Source organism: Salvelinus alpinus, chromosome 10 (assembly GCF_045679555.1).
Source record: "Salvelinus alpinus chromosome 10, SLU_Salpinus.1, whole genome shotgun sequence".
Classification (NCBI taxonomy): Eukaryota; Metazoa; Chordata; class Actinopteri; order Salmoniformes; family Salmonidae; genus Salvelinus; species Salvelinus alpinus.
This window is the reverse complement of record NC_092095.1, coordinates 82,708,426-82,731,214: the sequence shown is the minus strand read 5'-3', so window position 1 is coordinate 82,731,214 and position 22,789 is coordinate 82,708,426. Positions and strand designations below refer to the sequence as shown.

The 22,789-nt window shown below is 39.6% G+C and overlaps 1 protein-coding gene across 1 annotated transcript in view; it reads left to right on the top strand.

Moving 5' to 3' along the window:
* Nucleotides 1-22,789, top strand: part of gpc6a (glypican 6a) — a 441,936-nt gene that overhangs the window by 191,078 nt on the left and 228,069 nt on the right. Inside the window, exon 3 of the mRNA XM_071331027.1 lies at nt 13,787-14,178. Coding sequence (XP_071187128.1) covers nt 13,787-14,178 — 392 coding nt within the window. The remainder of the gene's footprint in view (nt 1-13,786; nt 14,179-22,789) is intronic.

Sequence of the window (22,789 nt, the reverse complement as noted above, 5' to 3'; positions counted from 1 at the left end):
GCCACGCCACAGGAGTGGTAACATTGATCAGCCACGCCACAGGAGTGGTAACATTGATCAGCCACGCCACAGGAGTGGTAACATTGATCAGCCATGCCTTATAGGAGTGGTAACATTGATCAGCCACGCCACAGGAGTGGTAACATTGATCAGCCACGCCACAGGAGTGGTAACATTGATCAGCCACGCCACAGGAGTGGTAACATTGATCAGCCACGCCACATGAGTGGTAACATTGATCAGCCACGCCACAGGAGTGGTAACATTGATCAGCCACGCCTTATAGGTTATCTGTCTCACCACAGGAGTGGTAACATTGATCAGCCACGCCACAGGAGTGGTAACATTGATCAGCCACGCCACAGGAGTGGTAACATTGATCAGCCACGCCACAGGAGTGGTAACATTGATCAGCCACGCCACAGGAGTGGTAACATTGATCAGCCACGCCACAGGAGTGGTAACATTGATCAGCCACGCCACAGGAGTGGTAACATTGATCAGCCACGCCACAGGAGTGGTAACATTGATCAGCCACGCCACAGGAGTGGTAACATTGATCAGCCACGCCACAGGAGTGGTAACATTGATCAGCCACGCCACAGGAGTGGTAACATTGATCAGCCATGCCTTATAGGAGTGGTAACATTGATCAGCCACGCCACAGGAGTGGTAACATTGATCAGCCACGCCACAGGAGTGGTAACATTGATCAGCCACGCCACAGGAGTGGTATCATTGATCAGCCACGCCACAGGAGTGGTAACATTGATCAGCCACGCCACAGGAGTGGTAACATTGATCAGCCACGCCACAGGAGTGGTAACATTGATCAGCCATGCCTTATAGGAGTGGTAACATTGATCAGCCACGCCACAGGAGTGGTAACATTGATCAGCCACGCCACAGGAGTGGTAACATTGATCAGCCACGCCACAGGAGTGGTATCATTGATCAGCCACGCCACAGGAGTGGTAACATTGATCAGCCACGCCACAGGAGTGGTAACATTGATCAGCCACGCCACAGGAGTGGTAACATTGATCAGCCACGCCACAGGAGTGGTAACATTGATCAGCCACGCCACAGGAGTGGTAACATTGATCAGCCACGCCACAGGAGTGGTACCATTGATCAGCCACGCCACAGGAGTGGTAACATTGATCAGCCATGCCTTATAGGTTATCTGTCTCACCACAGGAGTGGTAACATTGATCAGCCACGCCACAGGAGTGGTAACATTGATCAGCCACGCCACAGGAGTGGTAACATTGATCAGCCACGCCTTATAGGTTATCTGTCTCACCACAGGAGTGGTAACATTGATCAGCCACGCCACAGGAGTGGTAACATTGATCAGCCACGCCACAGGAGTGGTAACATTGATCAGCCACGCCACAGGAGTGGTAACATTGATCAGCCACGCCACAGGAGTGGTAACATTGATCAGCCACGCCACAGGAGTGGTAACATTGATCAGCCACGCCACAGGAGTGGTAACATTGATCAGCCACGCCACAGGAGTGGTAACATTGATCAGCCACGCCACAGGAGTGGTAACATTGATCAGCCACGCCACAGGAGTGGTAACATTGATCAGCCACGCCACAGGAGTGGTAACATTGATCAGCCACGCCACAGGAGTGGTAACATTGATCAGCCACGCCACAGGAGTGGTAACATTGATCAGCCACGCCACAGGAGTGGTAACATTGATCAGCCACGCCTTATAGGTTATCTGTCTCACCACAGGAGTAAACCACTTCAGCCCGTAGTGTTCCCGTGTTTTTATTATCATAGCAACACCATAGCAACACCATAGCAACACCATAGCAACATGGCACCCGACCGTTAAACCAGCGTGTGGAGACGAGTGGAGGATTCCTGTGTGGTTTATTAGCAGTCCTGTTGTCACGACGTCCCAGCCTATCTGTTGTTGTTTGTTTCCAGACTGGTGATGTGTGTTTGACAGTTCAGGGATTGTTTGTGTTTGTGTCGGTTCACTGAGGGGTATGAAGTCTTATTAGCAAGGCTTAACTGACATTCCTATTGTTATTTATTTATTTAACCTTTTTATTTAATTAGGCAAGTCAGTTAAAGAACAAATTCTTATTTACAATGACGGCCTAGCAGAAGGCAAAAGGCCTCCTGCGGGGATGAGGGGCTGGGATTAAAAATAAACATAAATACAGGACAAAACACACATCACGACAAGAGAGACCTGAGACAACAACACAGCATGGCTGCAACACAAAACATGGTACTTAACATTATTGGGCACAGACAACAGCACAAAGGGCAAGGAGTCATTATTCAGGTTATAGTGTGTGTATTGTTCTGACTGCTCAGGACAAACTCACTGAGACCCACATGGGATTAGTATGAAGAGTAGAGAAATTATAGAAACAGGGTCAGCAGCTGTCGTGTGTGTGTGTGTGTGTGTGTGTGTGTGTGTGTGTGTGTGTGTGTGTGTGTGTGTGTGTGTGTGTGTGTGTGTGTGTGTGTGTGTGTGTGTGTGTGTGTGTGTGTGTGTGTGTGTGTGTGCGTGTGCGTAATTTCTCAAATGACATACATGATCTGAGCATAGAAACTAGAAAACATATTTCTGTTCTCCTTAATGATACTGAAACTAGAGAACATATTTCTGTTCTCCTTAATGATACTGAAACTAGAGAACATATTTCTGTTCTCCTTAATGATAGAAACTAGAAAACATATTTCTGTTCTCCTTAATGATAGAAACTAGAAAACATATTTCTGTTCTCCTTAATGATACTGAAACTAGAGAACATATTTCTGTTCTCCTTAATGATACTGAAACTAGAAAACATATTTCTGTTCTCCTTAATGATAGAAACTAGGAAACATATTTCTGTTCTCCTTAATGATAGAAACTAGAAAACATATTTCTGTTCTCCTTAATGATAGAAACTAGAAAACATATTTCTGTTCTCCTTAATGATACTGAAACTAGAAAACATATTTCTGTTCTCCTTAAAGATAGAAACTAGAAAACATATTTCTGTTCTCCTTAATGATAGAAACTAGAAAACATATTTCTGTTCTCCTTAATGATACTGAAACTAGAAAACATATTTCTGTTCTCCTTAATGATAGAAACTAGAAAACATATTTCTGTTCTCCTTAATGATACTGAAACTAGAAAACATATTTCTGTTCTCCTTAATGATAGAAACTAGAAAACATATTTCTGTTCTCCTTAATGATAGAAACTAGAAAACATATTTCTGTTCTCCTTAATGATACTGAAACTAGGAAACATATTTCTGTTCTCCTTAATGATAGAAACTAGAAAACATATTTCTGTTCTCCTTAATGATAGAAACTAGAAAACATATTTCTGTTCTCCTTAATGATAGAAACTAGAAAACATATTTCTGTTCTCCTTAATGATAGAAACTAGAAAACATATTTCTGTTCTCCTTAATGATAGAAACTAGGAAACATATTTCTGTTCTCCTTAATGATAGAAACTAGAAAACATATTTCTGTTCTCCTTAATGATAGAAACTAGAGAACATATTTCTGTTCTCCTTAATGATAGAAACTAGAAAACATATTTCTGTTCTCCTTAATGATAGAAACTAGAAAACATATTTCTGTTCTCCTTAATGATAGAAACTAGAAAACATATTTCTGTTCTCCTTAATGATAGAAACTAGAAAACATATTTCTGTTCTCCTTAATGATAGAAACTAGAAAACATATTTCTGTTCTCCTTAATGATAGAAACTAGAAAACATGTTTCTGTTCTCCTTAATGATAGAAACTAGAAAACATATTTCTGTTCTCCTTAATGATACTGAAACTAGAAAACATATTTCTGTTCTCCTTAATGATACTGAAACTAGAAAACATATTTCTGTTCTCCTTAATGATACTGAAACTAGAAAAAATATTTCTGTTCTCCTTAATGATAGAAACTAGAAAACATATTTCTGTTCTCCTTAATGATAGAAACTAGAAAACATATTTCTGTTCTCCTTAATGATACTGAAACTAGAAAACATATTTCTGATCTCCTTAATCATAGAAACTAGAAAACATATTTCTGTTCTCCTTAATGATAGAAACTAGGAAACATATTTCTGTTCTCCTTAATGATAGAAACTAGGAAACATATTTCTGTTCTCCTTAATGATACTGAAACTAGAAAACATATTTCTGTTCTCCTTAATGATAGAAACTAGGAAACATATTTCTGTTCTCCTTAATGATACTGAAACTAGAAAACATATTTCTGTTCTCCTTAATGATAGAAACTAGGAAACATATTTCTGTTCTCCTTAATGATAGAAACTAGGAAACATATTTCTGTTCTCCTTAATGATACTGAAACTAGAAAACATATTTCTGTTCTCCTTAATGATAGAAACTAGGAAACATATTTCTGTTCTCCTTAATGATAGAAACTAGGAAACATATTTCTGTTCTCCTTAATGATACTGAAACTAGAAAACATATTTCTGTTCTCCTTAATGATAGAAACTAGGAAACATATTTCTGTTCTCCTTAATGATAGAAACTAGGAAACATATTTCTGTTCTCCTTAATGATACTGAAACTAGAAAACATATTTCTGTTCTCCTTAATGATAGAAACTAGGAAACATATTTCTGTTCTCCTTAATGATAGAAACTAGGAAACATATTTCTGTTCTCCTTAATGATACTGAAACTAGAAAACATATTTCTGTTCTCCTTAATGATAGAAACTAGGAAACATATTTCTGTTCTCCTTAATGATACTGAAACTAGAAAACATATTTCTGTTCTCCTTAATGATAGAAACTAGAAAACATATTTCTGTTCTCCTTAATGATAGAAACTAAGAAACATATTTCTGTTCTCCTTAATGATAGAAACTAGAAAACATATTTCTGTTCTCCTTAATGATACTGAAACTAGAAAACATATTTCTGTTCTCCATAATGATACTGAAACTAGAAAACATATTTCTGTTCTCCTTAATGATAGAAACTAGGAAACATATTTCTGTTCTCCTTAATGATACTGAAACTAGAAAACATATTTCTGTTCTCCTTAATACTGAAACTAGAAAACATATTTCTGTTCTCCTTAATGATAGAAACTAGAAAACATATTTCTGTTCTCCTTAATGATAGAAACTAGAAAACATATTTCTGTTCTCCTTAATGATAGAAACTAGGAAACATATTTCTGTTCTCCTTAATGATACTGAAACTAGAAAACATATTTCTGTTCTCCTTAATGATACTGAAACTAGAAAACATATTTCTGTTCTCCTTAATGATAGAAACTAGAAAACATATTTCTGTTCTCCTTAATGATAGAAACTAGAAAACATATTTCTGTTCTCCTTAATGATACTGAAACTAGAAAACATATTTCTGTTCTCCTTAATGATAGAAACTAGGAAACATATTTCTGTTCTCCTTAATGATACTGAAACTAGAAAACATATTTCTGTTCTCCTTAATGATAGAAACTAGGAAACATATTTCTGTACTCCTTAATGATAGAAACTAGAAAACATATTTATGTTCTCCTTAATGATAGAAACTAGGAAACATATTTCTGTTCTCCTTAATGATAGAAACTAGGAAACATATTTCTGTTCTCCTTAATGATAGAAACTAGGAAACATATTTCTGTTCTCCTTAATGATAGAAACTAGAAAACATATTTCTGTTCTCCTTAATGATAGAAACTAGAAAACATATTTCTGTTCTCCTTAATGATAGAAACTAGAAAACATATTTCTGTTCTCCTTAATGATACTGAAACTAGAAAACATATTTCTGTTCTCCTTAATGATAGAAACTAGAAAACATATTTCTGTTCTCCTTAATGATAGAAACTAGAAAACATACGCTTTCTGTTCTCCTTAATGATAGAAACTAGAAAACATATTTCTGTTCTCCTTAATGATAGAAACTAGAAAACATATTTCTGTTCTCCATTAATGATACGAAACTAGAAAACATATTTCTGTTCTCCTTAATGATACTGAAACTAGAAAACATATTTCTGTTCTCCTTAATGATAGAAACTAGAAAACATATTTCTGTTCTCCTTAATGATGGAAACTAGAAAACATATTTCTGTTCTCCTTAATGATACTGAAACTAGAAAACATATTTCTGTTCTCCTTAATGATAGAAACTAGAAAACATATTTCTGTTCTCCTTAATGATAGAAACTAGAAAACATATTTCTGTTCTCCTTAATGATACTGAAACTAGAAAACATATTTCTGTTCTCCTTAATGATAGAAACTAGAAAACATATTTCTGTTCTCCTTAATGATAGAAACTAGAAAACATATTTCTGTTCTCCTTAATGATAGAAACTAGGAAACATATTTCTGTTCTCCTTAATGATAGAAACTAGAAAACATATTTCTGTTCTCCTTAATGATACTGAAACTAGTAAACATATTTCTGTTCTCCTTAATGATAGAAACTAGAAAACATATTTCTGTTCTCCTTAATGATAGAAACTAGAAAACATATTTCTGTCCTCCTTAATGATAGAAACTAGAAAACATATTTCTGTTCTCCTTAATGATAGAAACTAGAAAACATATTTCTGTTCTCCTTAATGATACTGAAACTAGAAAACATATTTCTGTTCTCCTTAATGATAGAAACTAGAAAACATATTTCTGTTCTCCTTAATGATAGAAACTAGAAAACATATTTCTGTTCTCCTTAATGATACTGAAACTAGAAAACATATTTCTGTTCTCCTTAATGATACTGAAACTAGAAAACATATTTCTGTTCTCCTTAATGATAGAAACTAGAAAACATATTTCTGTTCTCCTTAATGATAGAAACTAGAAAACATATTTCTGTTCTCCTTAATGATACTGAAACTAGGAAACATATTTCTGTTCTCCTTAATGATACTGAAACTAGGAAACATATTTCTGTTCTCCTTAATGATACTGAAACTAGAAAACATATTTCTGTTCTCCTTAATGATAGAAACTAGAAAACATATTTCTGTTCTCCTTAATGATACTGAAACTAGAAAACATATTTCTGTTCTCCTTAATGATACTGAAACTAGAAAACATATTTCTGTTCTCCTTAATGATAGAAACTAGGAAACATATTTCTGTTCTCCTTAATGATACTGAAACTAGAAAACATATTTCTGTTCTCCTTAATGATACTGAAACTAGGAAACATATTTCTGTTCTCCTTAATGATAGAAACTAGAAAACATATTTCTGTTCTCCTTAATGATACTGAAACTAGGAAACATATTTCTGTTCTCCTTAATGATAGAAACTAGGAAACATATTTCTGTTCTCCTTAATGATAGAAACTAGGAAACATATTTCTGTTCTCCTTAATGATAGAAACTAGGAAACATATTTCTGTTCTCCTTAATGATAGAAACTAGGAAACATATTTCTGTTCTCCTTAATGATACTGAAACTAGAAAACATATTTCTGTTCTCCTTAATGATAGAAACTAGAAAACATATTTCTGTTCTCCTTAATGATAGAAACTAGAAAACATATTTCTGTTCTCCTTAATGATAGAAACTAGAAAACATATTTCTGTTCTCCTTAATGATACTGAAACTAGAAAACATATTTCTGTTCTCCTTAATGATAGAAACTAGAAAACATATTTCTGTTCTCCTTAATGATAGAAACTAGAAAACATATTTCTGTTCTCCTTAATGATACTGAAACTAGAAAACATATTTCTGTTCTCCTTAATGATAGAAACTAGAAAACATATTTCTGTTCTCCTTAATGATAGAAACTAGAAAACATATTTCTGTTCTCCTTAATGATACTGAAACTAGAAAACATATTTCTGTTCTCCTTAATGATAGAAACTAGAAAACATATTTCTGTTCTCCTTAATGATAGAAACTAGAAAACATATTTCTGTTCTCCTTAATGATGCTGAAACTAGAAAACATATTTCTGTTCTCCTTAATGATACTGAAACTAGAAAACATATTTCTGTTCTCCTTAATGATAGAAACTAGAAAACATATTTCTGTTCTCCTTAATGATAGAAACTAGAAAACATATTTCTGTTCTCCTTAATGATACTGAAACTAGAAAACATATTTCTGTTCTCCTTAATGATACTGAAACTAGAAAACATATTTCTGTTCTCCTTAATGATAGAAACTAGAAAACATATTTCTGTTCTCCTTAATGATACTGAAACTAGAAAACATATTTCTGTTCTCCTTAATGATAGAAACTAGAAAACATATTTCTGTTCTCCTTAATGATACTGAAACTAGAAAACATATTTCTGTTCTCCTTAATGATAGAAACTAGAAAACATATTTCTGTTCTCCTTAATGATAGAAACTAGAAAACATATTTCTGTTCTCCTTAATGATAGAAACTAGAAAACATATTTCTGTTCTCCTTAATGATAGAAACTAGGAAACATATTTCTGTTCTCCTTAATGATAGAAACTAGAAAACATATTTCTGTTCTCCTTAATGATACTGAAACTAGTAAACATATTTCTGTTCTCCTTAATGATAGAAACTAGAAAACATATTTCTGTTCTCCTTAATGATAGAAACTAGAAAACATATTTCTGTTCTCCTTAATGATAGAAACTAGAAAACATATTTCTGTTCTCCTTAATGATAGAAACTAGGAAACATATTTCTGTTCTCCTTAATGATACTGAAACTAGAAAACATATTTCTGTTCTCCTTAATGATAGAAACTAGGAAACATATTTCTGTTCTCCTTAATGATACTGAAACTAGAAAACATATTTCTGTTCTCCTTAATGATAGAAACTAGAGAACATATTTCTGTTCTCCTTAATGATAGAAACTAGAAAACATATTTCTGTTCTCCTTAATGATAGAAACTAGGAAACATATTTCTGTTCTCCTTAATGATACTGAAACTAGAAAACATATTTCTGTTCTCCTTAATGATAGAAACTAGAAAACATATTTCTGTTCTCCTTAATGATGCTGAAACTAGAAAACATATTTCTTTTCTCCTTAATGATAGAAACTAGGAAACATATTTCTGTTCTCCTTAATGATAGAAACTAGAAAACATATTTCTGTTCTCCTTAATGATAGAAACTAGAAAACATATTTCTGTTCTCCTTAATGATAGAAACTAGGAAACATATTTCTGTTCTCCTTAATGATAGAAACTAGGAAACATATTTCTGTTCTCCTTAATGATAGAAACTAGGAAACATATTTCTGTTCTCCTTAATGATAGAAACTAGAAAACATATTTCTGTTCTCCTTAATGATAGAAACTAGAAAACATATTTCTGTTCTCCTTAATGATACTGAAACTAGAAAACATATTTCTGTTCTCCTTAATGATACTGAAACTAGAAAACATATTTCTGTTCTCCTTAATGATACTGAAACTAGAAAACATATTTCTGTTCTCCTTAATGATAGAAACTAGAAAACATATTTCTGTTCTCCTTAATGATAGAAACTAGGAAACATATTTCTGTTCTCCTTAATGATAGAAACTAGGAAACATATTTCTGTTCTCCTTAATGATAGAAACTAGAAAACATATTTCTGTTCTCCTTAATGATAGAAACTAGGAAACATATTTCTGTTCTCCTTAATGATAGAAACTAGAAAACATATTTCTGTTCTCCTTAATGATAGAAACTAGGAAACATATTTCTGTTCTCCTTAATGATAGAAACTAGAAAACATATTTCTGTTCTCCTTAATGATAGAAACTAGAAAACATATTTCTGTTCTCCTTAATGATAGAAACTAGAAAACATATTTCTGTTCTCCTTAATGATAGAAACTAGGAAACATATTTCTGTTCTCCTTAATGATACTGAAACTAGACAACATAATTCTTTTCTCCGTAATGTTAGAAACTAGAAAACATATTTCTGTTCTCCTTAATGATAGAAACTAGAAAACATATTTCTGTTCTCCTTAATGATCGAAACTAGAACACATATTTCTGTTCTCCTTAATGATAGAAACTAGGAAACATATTTCTGTTCTCCTTAATGATAGAAACTAGAAAACATATTTCTGTTCTCCTTAATGATACTGAAACTAGAAAACATATTTCTGTTCTCCTTAATGATACTGTTGCTTTAATTGGATAATAATTCTATCTTAACTGACTTGCCTCGTTAAATAAAGGTTAAGTAGGATTACAGTCACGTTTTGCAGCAATACTTATTGTTATAATGTCAGACCATTTCAATTCAAAGGTCCTTCCAGTCTCTTTCAATACTCTTGAACATAATATGTAATTATAGGACAACTGCACAAACGGGAAAACATTCCTTTGGCGACAGATGAACGGTTCATGTAAATAGCAGCGTGTAATATGTATAATGTCTTTTCATATTCCGGTAGCTGTGTCTAAATCACATGACTATTGCGTTACTGTGAGCAATCAGAACCTTTACATAAATCATTAATGCTGCTTGTGGGCTGTTATTTAAGCTGTTTAAATATGATGGTCTGGACTGACTCCCTATACATAACCCCAGTCAGTGGTACATATCTCCCTATACATAACCCCAGTCAGTTGTACATATCTCCCTATACATAACCCCAGTCAGTTGTACATATCTCCCTATACATAACCCCAGTCAGTGGTACATATCTCCCTATACATAACCCCAGTCAGTGGTACATATCTCCCTATACATAACCCCAGTCAGTGGTACATATCTCCCTATACATAACCCCAGTCAGTGGTACATATCTCCCTATACATAACCCCAGTCAGTGGTACATATCTCCCTATACATAACCCCAGTCAGTGGTACATATCTCCCTATGCATAACCCCAGTCAGTGGTACATATCTCCCTATACATAACCCCAGTCAGTGGTACATATCTCCCTATACATAACCCCAGTCAGTGGTACATATCTCCCTATACATAACCCCAGTCAGTGGTACATATCTCCCTATACATAACCCCAGTCAGTGGTACATATCTCCCTATACATAACCCCAGTCAGTGGTACATATCTCCCTATACATAACCTCAGTCAGTGGTACATATCTCCCTATACATAACCCCAGTCAGTGGTACATATCTCCCTATACATAACCCCAGTCAGTGGTACATATCTCCCTATACATAACCCCAGTCAGTGGTACATATCTCCCTATACATAACCCCAGTCAGTGGTACATATCTCCCTATACATAACCCCAGTCAGTGGTACATATCTCCCTATACATAACCCCAGTCAGTGGTACATATCTCCCTATACATAACCCCAGTCAGTGGTACATATCTCCCTATACATAACCCCAGTCAGTGGTACATATCTCCCTATACATAACCCCGGTCAGTGGTACATATCTCCCTATACATAACCCCAGTCAGTGGTACATATCTCCCTATACATAACACCAGTCAGTGGTACATATCTCCCTATACATAACCCCAGTCAGTGGTACATATCTCCCTATACATAACCCCAGTCAGTGGTACATATCTCCCTATACATAACCCCAGTCAGTGGTACATATCTCCCTATACATAACCCCAGTCAGTGGTACATATCTCCCTATACATAACCCCGGTCAGTGGTACATATCTCCCTATACATAACCCCAGTCAGTGGTACATACCTCCCTATACATAACCCCAGTCAGTGGTACATATCTCCCTATACATAACCCCAGTCAGTGGTACATATCTCCCTATACATAACCCCAGTCAGTGGTCCATATCTCTCTATACATAACCCCAGTCAGTGGTACATATCTCCCTATACATAACCCCAGTCAGTGGTACATATCTCCCTATACATAACCCCAGTCAGTGGTACATATCTCCCTATACATAACCCCGGTCAGTTGTACATACCTCCCTATACATAACCCCAGTCAGTGGTACATATCTCCCTATACATAACCCCAGTCAGTAGGACATATCTCCCTATACATAACCCCAGTCAGTGGTACATATCTCCCTATACATAACCCCAGTCAGTGGTACATATCTCCCTATACATAACCCCAGTCAGTAGGACATATCTCCCTATACATAACCCCAGTCAGTGGTACATATCTCCCTATACATAACCCCAGTCAGTGGTACATATCTCCCTATACATAACCCCAGTTAGTGGTACATGTCTCCCTATACATAACCCCAGTCAGTGGTACATATCTCCCTATACATAACCCCAGTCAGTGGTACATATCTCCCTATACATAACCCCAGTCAGTGGTACATATCTCCCTATACATAACCCCAGTCAGTGGTACATATCTCCCTATACATAACCCCAGTCAGTGGCACATATCTCCCTATACATAACCCCAGTCATTGGTACATATCTCCCTATACATAACACCAGTCAGTGGTACATATCTCCCTATACATAACCCCCGTCAGTGGTACATATCTCCCTATACATAACCCCGGTCAGTGGTACATATCTCTCTATACATAACCCCAGTCAGTGGTACATATCTCCCTATACATAACACCAGTCAGTGGTACATATCTCCCTATACATAACCCCAGTCAGTGGTACATATCTCCCTATACATAACCCCAGTCAGTGGTACATGTCTCCCTATACATAACCCCAGTCAGTGGTACATATCTCCCTATACATAACCCCAGTCAGTGGTACATGTCTCCCTATACATAACCCCAGTCAGTGGTACATATCTCTCTATACATAACCCCGGTCAGTGGTACATATCTCCCTATACATAACCCCAGTCAGTGGTACATATCTCCCTATACATAACCCCAGTCAGTGGTACATATCTCCCTATACATAACCCCAGTCAGTGGTACATGTCTCCCTATACATAACCCCAGTCAGTGGTACATATCTCCCTATACATAACCCCAGTCAGTGGTACATATCTCCCTATACATAACCCCAGTCAGTGGTACATATCTCCCTATACATAACCCCAGTCAGTGGTACATATCTCATCATCATACTCTTTGGAGAAATACAAAGTGTCTATACAAACTCAGAAATACTAAGAATAAAACCAAGACCTCGGTTTTATGTTGATGTTGCTGTTGTACTCTGAAGTACATTTATAGAATAGTATTTGATGTTGCTGTTGTACTCTGAAGTACATTTATATAATAGTATTTGATGTTGCTGTTGTACTCTGAAGTACATTTATGGAATAGTATTTGATTTTGCTGTTGTACTCTGAAGTACATTTATGGAATAGTATTTGATTTTGCTGTTGTACTCTGAAGTACATTTATGGAATAGTATTTGATTTTGCTGTTGTACTCTGAAGTACATTTATAGAATACTATTTGATTTTGCTGTTGTACTCTGAAGTACATTTATAGAATAGTATTTGATTTTGCTGTTGTACTCTGAAGTACATTTATAGAATAGTATTTGATGTTGCTGTTGTACTCTGAATGACATTTATAGAATAATATTTGATGTTGCTGGTTGTACTCTGAAGTACATTTATATAATAGTATTTGATTTTGCTGTTGTACTCTGAAGTACATTTATGGAATAGTATTTGAATAAACTAGTGAATGAAAGACAGTGTTTGAAAATCCCAGCATGGTGATTTGAGATTGCATTGAGGCTGGAGCAGCTCTGTAGAAAATCTGGTTTCTTTGTCAGAAGCTGTTGACAAAATGACAAGCGCTTAGACATGGCCTTACCTTTCATACAATACAATAAATAACATTCCAGAGACACAATGCTGAGCATCTGTATGCAAAGTCATCGTTCCATCTCTTCCCCTCTGAATCTGTCCTTCTCTCCCTTCTTACAGAGTTCTTCCTGGAGCTCCTAGACAACAGCGAGAAATCCCTGAATAACATGTTCACGCGGACCTACGGGAAGCTGTACGTGCAGAACAGCGAGCTGTTCCAGGACCTGTTCACGGAGCTGAAGCGTTACTACACCGGGGGGAACGTGAACCTGGACGAGATGCTAAACGACTTCTGGTCGCGTCTGCTAGAGAGGATGTTTCAGCTGCTGAACTCTCAGTACCACTTCACCGACGACTACTTGGAGTGCGTCAGTAAATACACAGAGAAGCTGAGGCCTTTCGGGGACGTGCCCAGGAAACTAAAGGCCCAGGTCACACGGGCCTTCATCGCCGCAAGGACCTTCGTCCAGGGCCTCATGGTGGGCAGGGAGGTGGCTAACAGGGTGGCTAAGGTACGTTACTCAGTTTATAGTCTTCTAATCCTGACCCTGACCCTAACTCTGACCCTAACCCAGACCCTAACTCTGACCCTAACTCTGACCCTAACTCTGACCCTGACCCAGACCCTAACTCTGACCCTGACCCTAACTCTGACCCTAACCCAGACCCTAACTCTGACCCTAACTCTGACCCTAACTCTGACCCTGACCCAGACCCTAACTCTGACCCTGACCCTAACTCTGACCCTAACCCAGACCCTAACTCTGACCCTAACTCTGACTCTAACTCTGACCCTGACCCTAACTCTGACCCTAACCCAGACCCTAACTCTGACCCTAACCCAGACCCTAACTCTGACCCTAACTCTGACTCTAACTCTGACCCTGACCCTAACTCTGACCCTAACTCTGACCCTGACCCTAACTCAGACCCTAACCCTGACCCTGACCCAGACCCTAACCCTGACCCTAACTCTGACCCTGACCCTAACCCAGACCCTAACTCTGACCCTAACCCTAACTCTGACCCTAACTCTGACCCTAACTCTGACCCTGACCCTAACCCAGACCCTAACTCTGACCCTAACCCTAACTCTGACCCTAACTCTGACCCTAACTCTGACCCTAACCCTAACTCTGACCCTAACTCTGACCCTAACTCTGACCCTGACCCTAACCCAGACCCTAACTCTGACCCTAACCCTAACTCTGACCCTAACTCTGACCCTAACTCTGACCCTAACCCTAACTCTGACCCTAACTCTGACCCTAACTCTGACCCTGACCCTAACCCAGACCCTAACTCTGACCCTAACCCTAACCCTAACCCTAACTCTGACCCTAACTCTGACCCTAACCCTAACTCTGACCCTAACTCTGACCCTAACTCTGACCCTAACTCTGACCCTAACCCTAACTCTGACCCTAACTCTGACCCTAACTCTGACCCTAACTCTGACCCTGACCCAGACCCAGACTCTGACCCTAACCATAACTCTGACCCTGACCCAGACCCTAACTCTGACCCTAACCCAGACCCTAACTCTGACCCTAACCCAGACCCTAACTCTGACCCTAACCCAGACTCTGACCCACGAGTTGATTTAAAACCTGTATAACCCCTGTCTCGTGCTTGGTGTCTGGACGTGGTTCTTCAGTTATTTTGCATAATACTTGGATGAGCATTTGGTGACGAGCTGTTTAATTACGGCCTGATATTTTCACACATCATCCTCTGATCTGGGAAGGAATTTTATGAATGACAGTCAAGTGATGTACAGCTGGTTGTGATGGTGTATGGAATGACAACAACAGCTGATGTGACGGTGTATGGAATGACAACAACAGCTGATGTGACGGTGTATGGAATGACACCAACAGCTGTTGTGATGGTGTATGGAATGACAACAACAGCTGTTGTGATGGTGTATGGAATGACAACAACAGCTGTTGTGACGGTGTATGGAATGACAACAACAGCTGTTGTGATGGTGTATGGAATGACAACAACAGCTGATGTGATGGTGTATGGATTGACAACAACAGCTGATGTGATGGTGTATGGAATGACAACAACAGCTGCTGTGATGGTGTATGGAATGACAACAACAGCTGCTGTGATGGTGTATGGAATGACAACAACAGCTGATGTGATGGTGTATGGATTGACAACAACAGCTGATGTGATGGTGTATGGATTGACAACAACAGCTGATGTGATGGTGTATGGAATGACAACAACAGATGTTGTGATGGTGTATGGAATGACAACAACAGCTGTTGTGATGGTGTATGGAATGACAACAACAGCTGATGTGATGGTGTATGGAATGACAACAACAGCTGTTGTGATGGTGTATGGAATGACAACAACAGCTGTTGTGATGGTGTATGGAATGACAACAACAGATGTTGTGATGGTGTATGGATTGACAACAACAGCTGATGTGATGGTGTATGGAATGACAACAACAGCTGTTGTGATGGTGTATAGAATGACAACAACAGCTGTTGTGATGGTGTATGGAATGACAACAACAGCTGTTGTGATGGTGTATGGAATGACAACAACAGCTGTTGTGATGGTGTATAGAATGACAACAACAGCTGTTGTGATGGTGTATGGAATGACAACAACAGCTGTTGTGATGGTGTATGGAATGACAACAACAGATGTTGGGACGGTGTATGGAATGACAACAACAGCTGTTGTGATGGTGTATGGAATGACAACAACAGCTGATGTGATGGTGTATGGAATGACAACAACAGCTGATGTGATGGTGTATGGAATGACAACAACAGCTGTTGTGATGGTGTATGGAATGACAACAACAGCTGTTGTGATGGTGTATGGAATGACAACAACAGCTGATGTGATGGTGTATGGAATGACAACAACAGCTGTTGTGATGGTGTATGGAATGACAACAACAGCTGTTGTGATGGTGTATGGAATGACAACAACAGCTGTTGTGATGGTGTATGGAATGACAACAACAGCTGTTGTGATGGTGTATGGAATGACAGCAGCTGATGTGATGGTGTATGGAATGACAACAACAGCTGATGTGATGGTGTATGGAATGACAACAACAGCTGATGTGACGGTGTATGGAATGACAACAACAGCTGATGTGACGGTGTATGGAATGACAACAACAGCTGATGTGATGGTGTATGGAATGACAACAACAGCTGATGTGACGGTGTATGGAATGACAACAACAGCTGATGTGATGGTGTATGGAATGACAACAACAGCTGATGTGATGGTGTATGGAATGACAACAACAGCCCAAGTTCTGGAACAATGTGTTTGTGAGGAATTTGCAGAATATGTAGTTGTGTCATTGGTTAACGCCGGTGAAGCGGTGGATCTAATCTCCCCGGTGAATTGATGTTGATCTGTTGTTGTCTGCTTGAGTCACAGCAGGGTCTCGGTAGATTTAACAGAGAAAAGGTAGGGACTTCATTGTTTTCATATGTTTTTGTGCCTCGGATTGGTCACAGAGTGAGTCTACTGTGCGCCATCGGGTAGGACTATTACGCAACGACCAATGCTCTTTCTTCCTATGAATTAATCTGAATATAATGACAACAGATTACATAGCCTAGTGGGCTTCCTCACAATATGGTAACCAAATGACACGACAAATCCATTTTGGTTTCCGTTGTTACACTTGCAATGTTATACAATATACAAGGGGCTTGAAGTAGCCTGGCTGAATTCCGAGCTTAGAGATTCACGTTCCTGACCTTATTTCCTTTGTTTAGTCTTTGTTTAGTTGGTCAGGACGTGAGCTGGGTGGGCATTCTATGTTTTGTGTTTCTATGTTGGGTTTCTATGTTTGGCCTGATATGGTTCTCAATCAGAGGCAGGTGTTTGTCATTGTCTCTGATTGGGAACCATATTAAGGTAGGCTGTTTCTCACTGTTTGTTTTGTGGGTGATTGTTCCTGTTCATTGCGTTCTTCGTTGTCTGTATGTTCACATGTTCAGGTCTGTAGCGTCGTTAGTTTCATTTTCTGTTTATTGTTTTTGTTCGTGTTGTTAAGTGTTTCCAATAAATATGGAAACGTACCACCCTGCGCTTTGGTCCTCCTCTCTTCCACCTAACGACGAGCGTTACAACCCCCCTAACGACGAGCGTTACAACCCCCCTAACGACGAGCGTTACAACCCCCCTAACGACGAGCGTTACAACCCCCCTAACGACGAGCGTTACAACCCCCCCTAACGACGAGCGTTACAACCCCCCTAACGACGAGCGTTACAACCCCCCCTAACGACGAGCGTTACAACCCCCCTAACGACGAGCGTTACAACCCCCCTAACGACGAGCGTTACAACCCCCCCTAACGACGAGCGTTACAACCCCCCCTAACGACGAGCGTTACAACCCCCCCTAACGACGAGCGTTACAACCCCCCTAACGACGAGCGTTACAACCCCCCTAACGACGAGCGTTACAACCCCCCCTAACGACGAGCGTTACAACCCCCCTAACGACGAGCGTTACATCCCCCCTAACGACGAGCGTTACTACCCCCCTAACGACGAGCGTTACATAGAGATTCAAGTCGGCTCCTGGAAAAGGTTTACCTCGGAAATCAGACGTTTCCACCGTGAAAAGTCCTTGTTGTAGCTGATATAGGACGTCTCCTGCTCCTTTATACGGATGGTATTTCCTTCTTTTTATCTGTTTTTTTGTGAGACAGCGGCCATTTTTGTTTTGTTTCCCGCTGCTTCAATTGAACTGGGGAGGAAGGTAGCCTAGTGGTTAGAGTGTAGAGGCGGGAAGGTCGCCTAGTGGTTAGAGTGTAGAGGTGGCAGGTAGCCTAGTGGTTAGACTGTAGAGGCGGCAGGTCGCCTAGTGGTTAGAGTGTAGAGGCGGGAAGGTCGCCTAGTGGTTAGAGTGTAGAGGCGGCAGGTCGCCTAGTGGTTAGAGTGTAGAGGCGGGAAGGTCGCCTAGTGGTTAGAGTGTAGAGGCGGCAGGTCGCCTAGTGGTTAGAGTGTAGAGGCGGGAAGTTCGCCTAGTGGTTAGAGTGTAGAGGCGGGAAGGTCGCCTAGTGGTTAGAGTGTAGAGGCGGCAGGTAGCCTAGTGGTTAGAGTGTGGAGGTGGCAGGTAGCCTAGTGGTTAGAGTGTAGAGGCGGGAAGGTCGCCTAGTGGTTAGAGTGTAGAGGCGGGAAGGTCGCCTAGTGGTTAGAGTGTAGAGGCGGCAGGTAGCCTAGTGGTTAGAGTGTGGAGGTGGCAGGTAGCCTAGTGGTTAGAGGGGTGAGGTAGCCTAGTGGTTAGAGTGTAGAGGCGGCAGGTAGCCTAGTGGTTAGACTGTAGAGGTGGCAGGTAGCCTAGTGGTTAGAGTGTAGAGGAGGCAGGTCGCCTAGTGGTTAGACTGTAGAGGCGGCAGGTAGCCTAGTGGTTAGACTGTAGAGGCGGCAGGTAGCCTAGTGGTTAGAGTGTAGAGGAGGCAGGTAGCCTAGTGGTTAGAGTGTAGAGGCGGCAGGTAGCCTAGTGGTTAGACTGTAGAGGCGGCAGGTCGCCTAGTGGTTGGAGCGTTGGACTAGTAACCGAAAGGTTGCAAAATCGAATCCCCGAGCTGACAAGGTAAAAATATGTCGTTCTGCCCCTGAACAAGGCAGTTAACCCACTGTTCCCCGGTAGGTCGTCATTGAAAATAAGAATTTGTTCTTAACTGACTTGCCTAGTTGAATAAAGGTTAAAACATTTTTTTTTTAAACTGCGGTAAAACCACCGTGTGGTTATTATGAGGACAGCAACAGATAACGTTAGTTTCAACTTTGGCCTTCCATATACACAGCCTTCCATATACACAGCCTTCCATTTACACATCCTTCCATATACACGGCCTTCCATATACACATCCTTCCATATACACGGCCTTCCATATACACAGCCTTCCATATACACAGCCTTCCATATACACATCCTTCCATATACACAGCCTTCCATATACACGGCCTTCCATATACACGGCCTTCCATATACACGGCCTTCCATATACACGGCCTTCCATATACACGGCCTTCCATATACACGGCCTTCCATATACACAGCCTTCCATATACACAGCCTTCTATATACACAGCCTTCCATATACACAGCCTTCCATATACACAGCCTTCCATATACACAGCCTTCCATATACACAGCCTTCCATTTACACATCCTTCCATATACACAGCATTCCATATACACGGCCTTCCATATACACGGCCTTCCATATACACGGCCTTCCATATACACGGCCTTCCATATACACGGCCTTCCATATACACGGCCTTCCATATACACGGCCTTCCATATACACGGCCTTCCATATACACAGCCTTCCATATACACAGCCTTCCATATACACAGCCTTCCATATACACAGCCTTCCATATACACATCCTTCCATATACACAGCATTCCATATACACAGCCTTCCATATACACAGCCTTCCATATACACAGCCTTCCATTTAGAGAAAAGGAACCTGTGTTTTGTTGGTCACTTTCTCATGATTAAAAACAGCGATGGTGTGTTTCAGATGGAGAGATTAGTGCTACCGCTATTCATGGATTTATTATGTGTGTCTGACCATGTAGGATATGGAAACATCACCGTACATCCACTCTGTTTAGTCATGTCCTCATTATTCACATGGTATAATGATCCTCTGAATATCAATAGCAAGGCCTAAAACACATGTTATAATGAAATACTCATCTGAATATCAATAGCAAGGCCTAAAACCCATGTTATAATGTAATACTCATCTGAATATCAATAGCAAGGCCTAAAACACATGTTATAATGTAATTCTCATCTGAATATCAATAGCAAGGCCTAAAACACATGTTATAATGTAATACTCATCTGAATATCAATAGCAAGACCTAAAACACATGTTATAATGAAATACTCATCTGAATATCAATAGCAAGGCCTAAAACACATGTTATAATGTAATAATCCTCTGAATATCAATAGCAAGGCCTGAAACACATGTTATAATGAAATACTCGTCTGAATATCAATAGCAAGGCCTAAAACACATGCTATAATGAAATACTCATCTGAATATCAATAGCAAGGCCTAAAACACATGTTATAATGAAATACTCATCTGAATATCAATAGCAAGGCCTAAAACACATGTTATAATGTAATAATCATCTGAATATCAATAGCAAAGCCTGAAACATCATTTGAAGTGGTAATTTAATACTTTTTGACACTTTACATGTTCTATATTAGGATCTATATGTACAGTATATAAATCATACAAATGTATAACATTAAGGTCCTTGAAAATTACAATTAAGTGGTTGAAAATGTCTCCGAAAGTCCTCGTATTTGACTCGTCAATGTCTGTCTGAGCCCTGCTTAACGGATGCATAGTCCTAGACCTGTTAGGATGTATAGTGTTGAAGGCCACTAGTGTGAAGTACCAGCAGTGTGAAGTACCAGCAGTGTGAAGAACCAGCAGTGTGAAGAACCAGCAGCGTGAAATACCAGCAGCGTGAAGGACCAGCAGCGTGAAGGACCAGCAGCGTGAAGGACCAGCAGCGTAAAGGACCAGCAGCGTAAAGGACCAGCAGCGTAAAGGACCAGCAGCGTAAAGGACCAGCAGCGTGAAGGACCAGCAGCGTGAAGGACCAGCAGCGTGAAAGCCCAGCAGCGTGAAGGACCAGCAGCGTGAAGGACCAGCAGCGTGAAGGACCAGCAGCGTGAAGGACCAGCAGCGTAAAGGACCAGCAGCGTAAAGGACCAGCAGCGTAAAGGACCAGCAGCGTAAAGGACCAGCAGCGTAAAGGACCAGCAGCGTAAAGGACCAGCAGCGTAAAGGACCAGCAGCGTGAAGGACCAGCAGCGTGAAGGACCAGCAGCGTGAAGGACCAGCAGCGTGAAGGACCAGCAGCGTGAAGGACCAGCAGCGTGAAGGACCAGCAGCGTGAAGGACCAGCAGCGTGAAGGACCAGCAGCGTGAAGGACCAGCAGCGTGAAGGACCAGCAGCGTGAAGGACCAGCAGCGTGAAGGACCAGCAGCGTGAAACCAGCAGCGTGAAGGACCAGCAGCGTGAAGGACCAGCCGCGTGAAATGTGCTTGTCTTTACAATGCCTTGCTTCTGTAATTCTCCTTTATTGTCCTGCCTTTTGAACGATATAGAAGTCTCACATCTTTACAATGATTATTATCTAGTTTCCCCCTTGGTCCTGTCTGGGCAGAGTTGTCTCATATTTGATGTGAAGATTAAACCATTCATCTGAATGAAACGGTCTGTTAGAGGCACTATGCAGAAATCACTCCTCCATTTCCCCGGTTGTTAAAATTCTAATAGTTCGCCTCTTTTCAGTTTATGTGACAAAACAATTGAGTATAGTGTCGAGAATCATTGTACCGTCTAAACCCGCTGTGAAATATATTAGCCATGACCCAAAATATTGTATTTTCAGACGTTTGAAGCTGGAGTACAAAACCGAAAGCAGAAGACGCTTAAACGGAACTTGAATTACCGGAGGCATAGATATAGAGCACATAGAACAGATATTAAATGTTTTATTTTACCTGTATTTGAACTGTATTTAACCTGTATTTAAACTTTATTTAACCTTTAATTAAACCTGTATTTAAACTTTATTTAACCTTTATTTAACCTGTATTTAACCTGTATTTAACCTTTAATTAACCTGTATTTAACCTGTATTTAACCTTTAATTAACCTGTATTTAACCTGTATTTAAACTTTATTTAACCTTTAGTTAACTGATGGTGTACCAGGAACAGTGGGGTAACTGCCTTGTGCAGATTTGTACCTTGTCATCTCGGGGATTCGATCTAGCAACCTTTCGGTTACTGGCCTAATGCTCTAACCACTAGGCTACCTGCCGCAACAACATCTACCGATTTGTTGTTCGAGTCACACAGGAAGTGACATATTGTAACTTTAATCGTTGGGAATTATAGATGAGAAAAGATAGAAAACATACGTACAGCTTTTTGAATCTAGCTCACCGTGTAAATGTTGATTTGTAAGATAATACTTTGCTATAAGAAAAAAATACATCTGTTTATCAGATCATAAATAATATGAATAAGCACTAGGCTACATGGC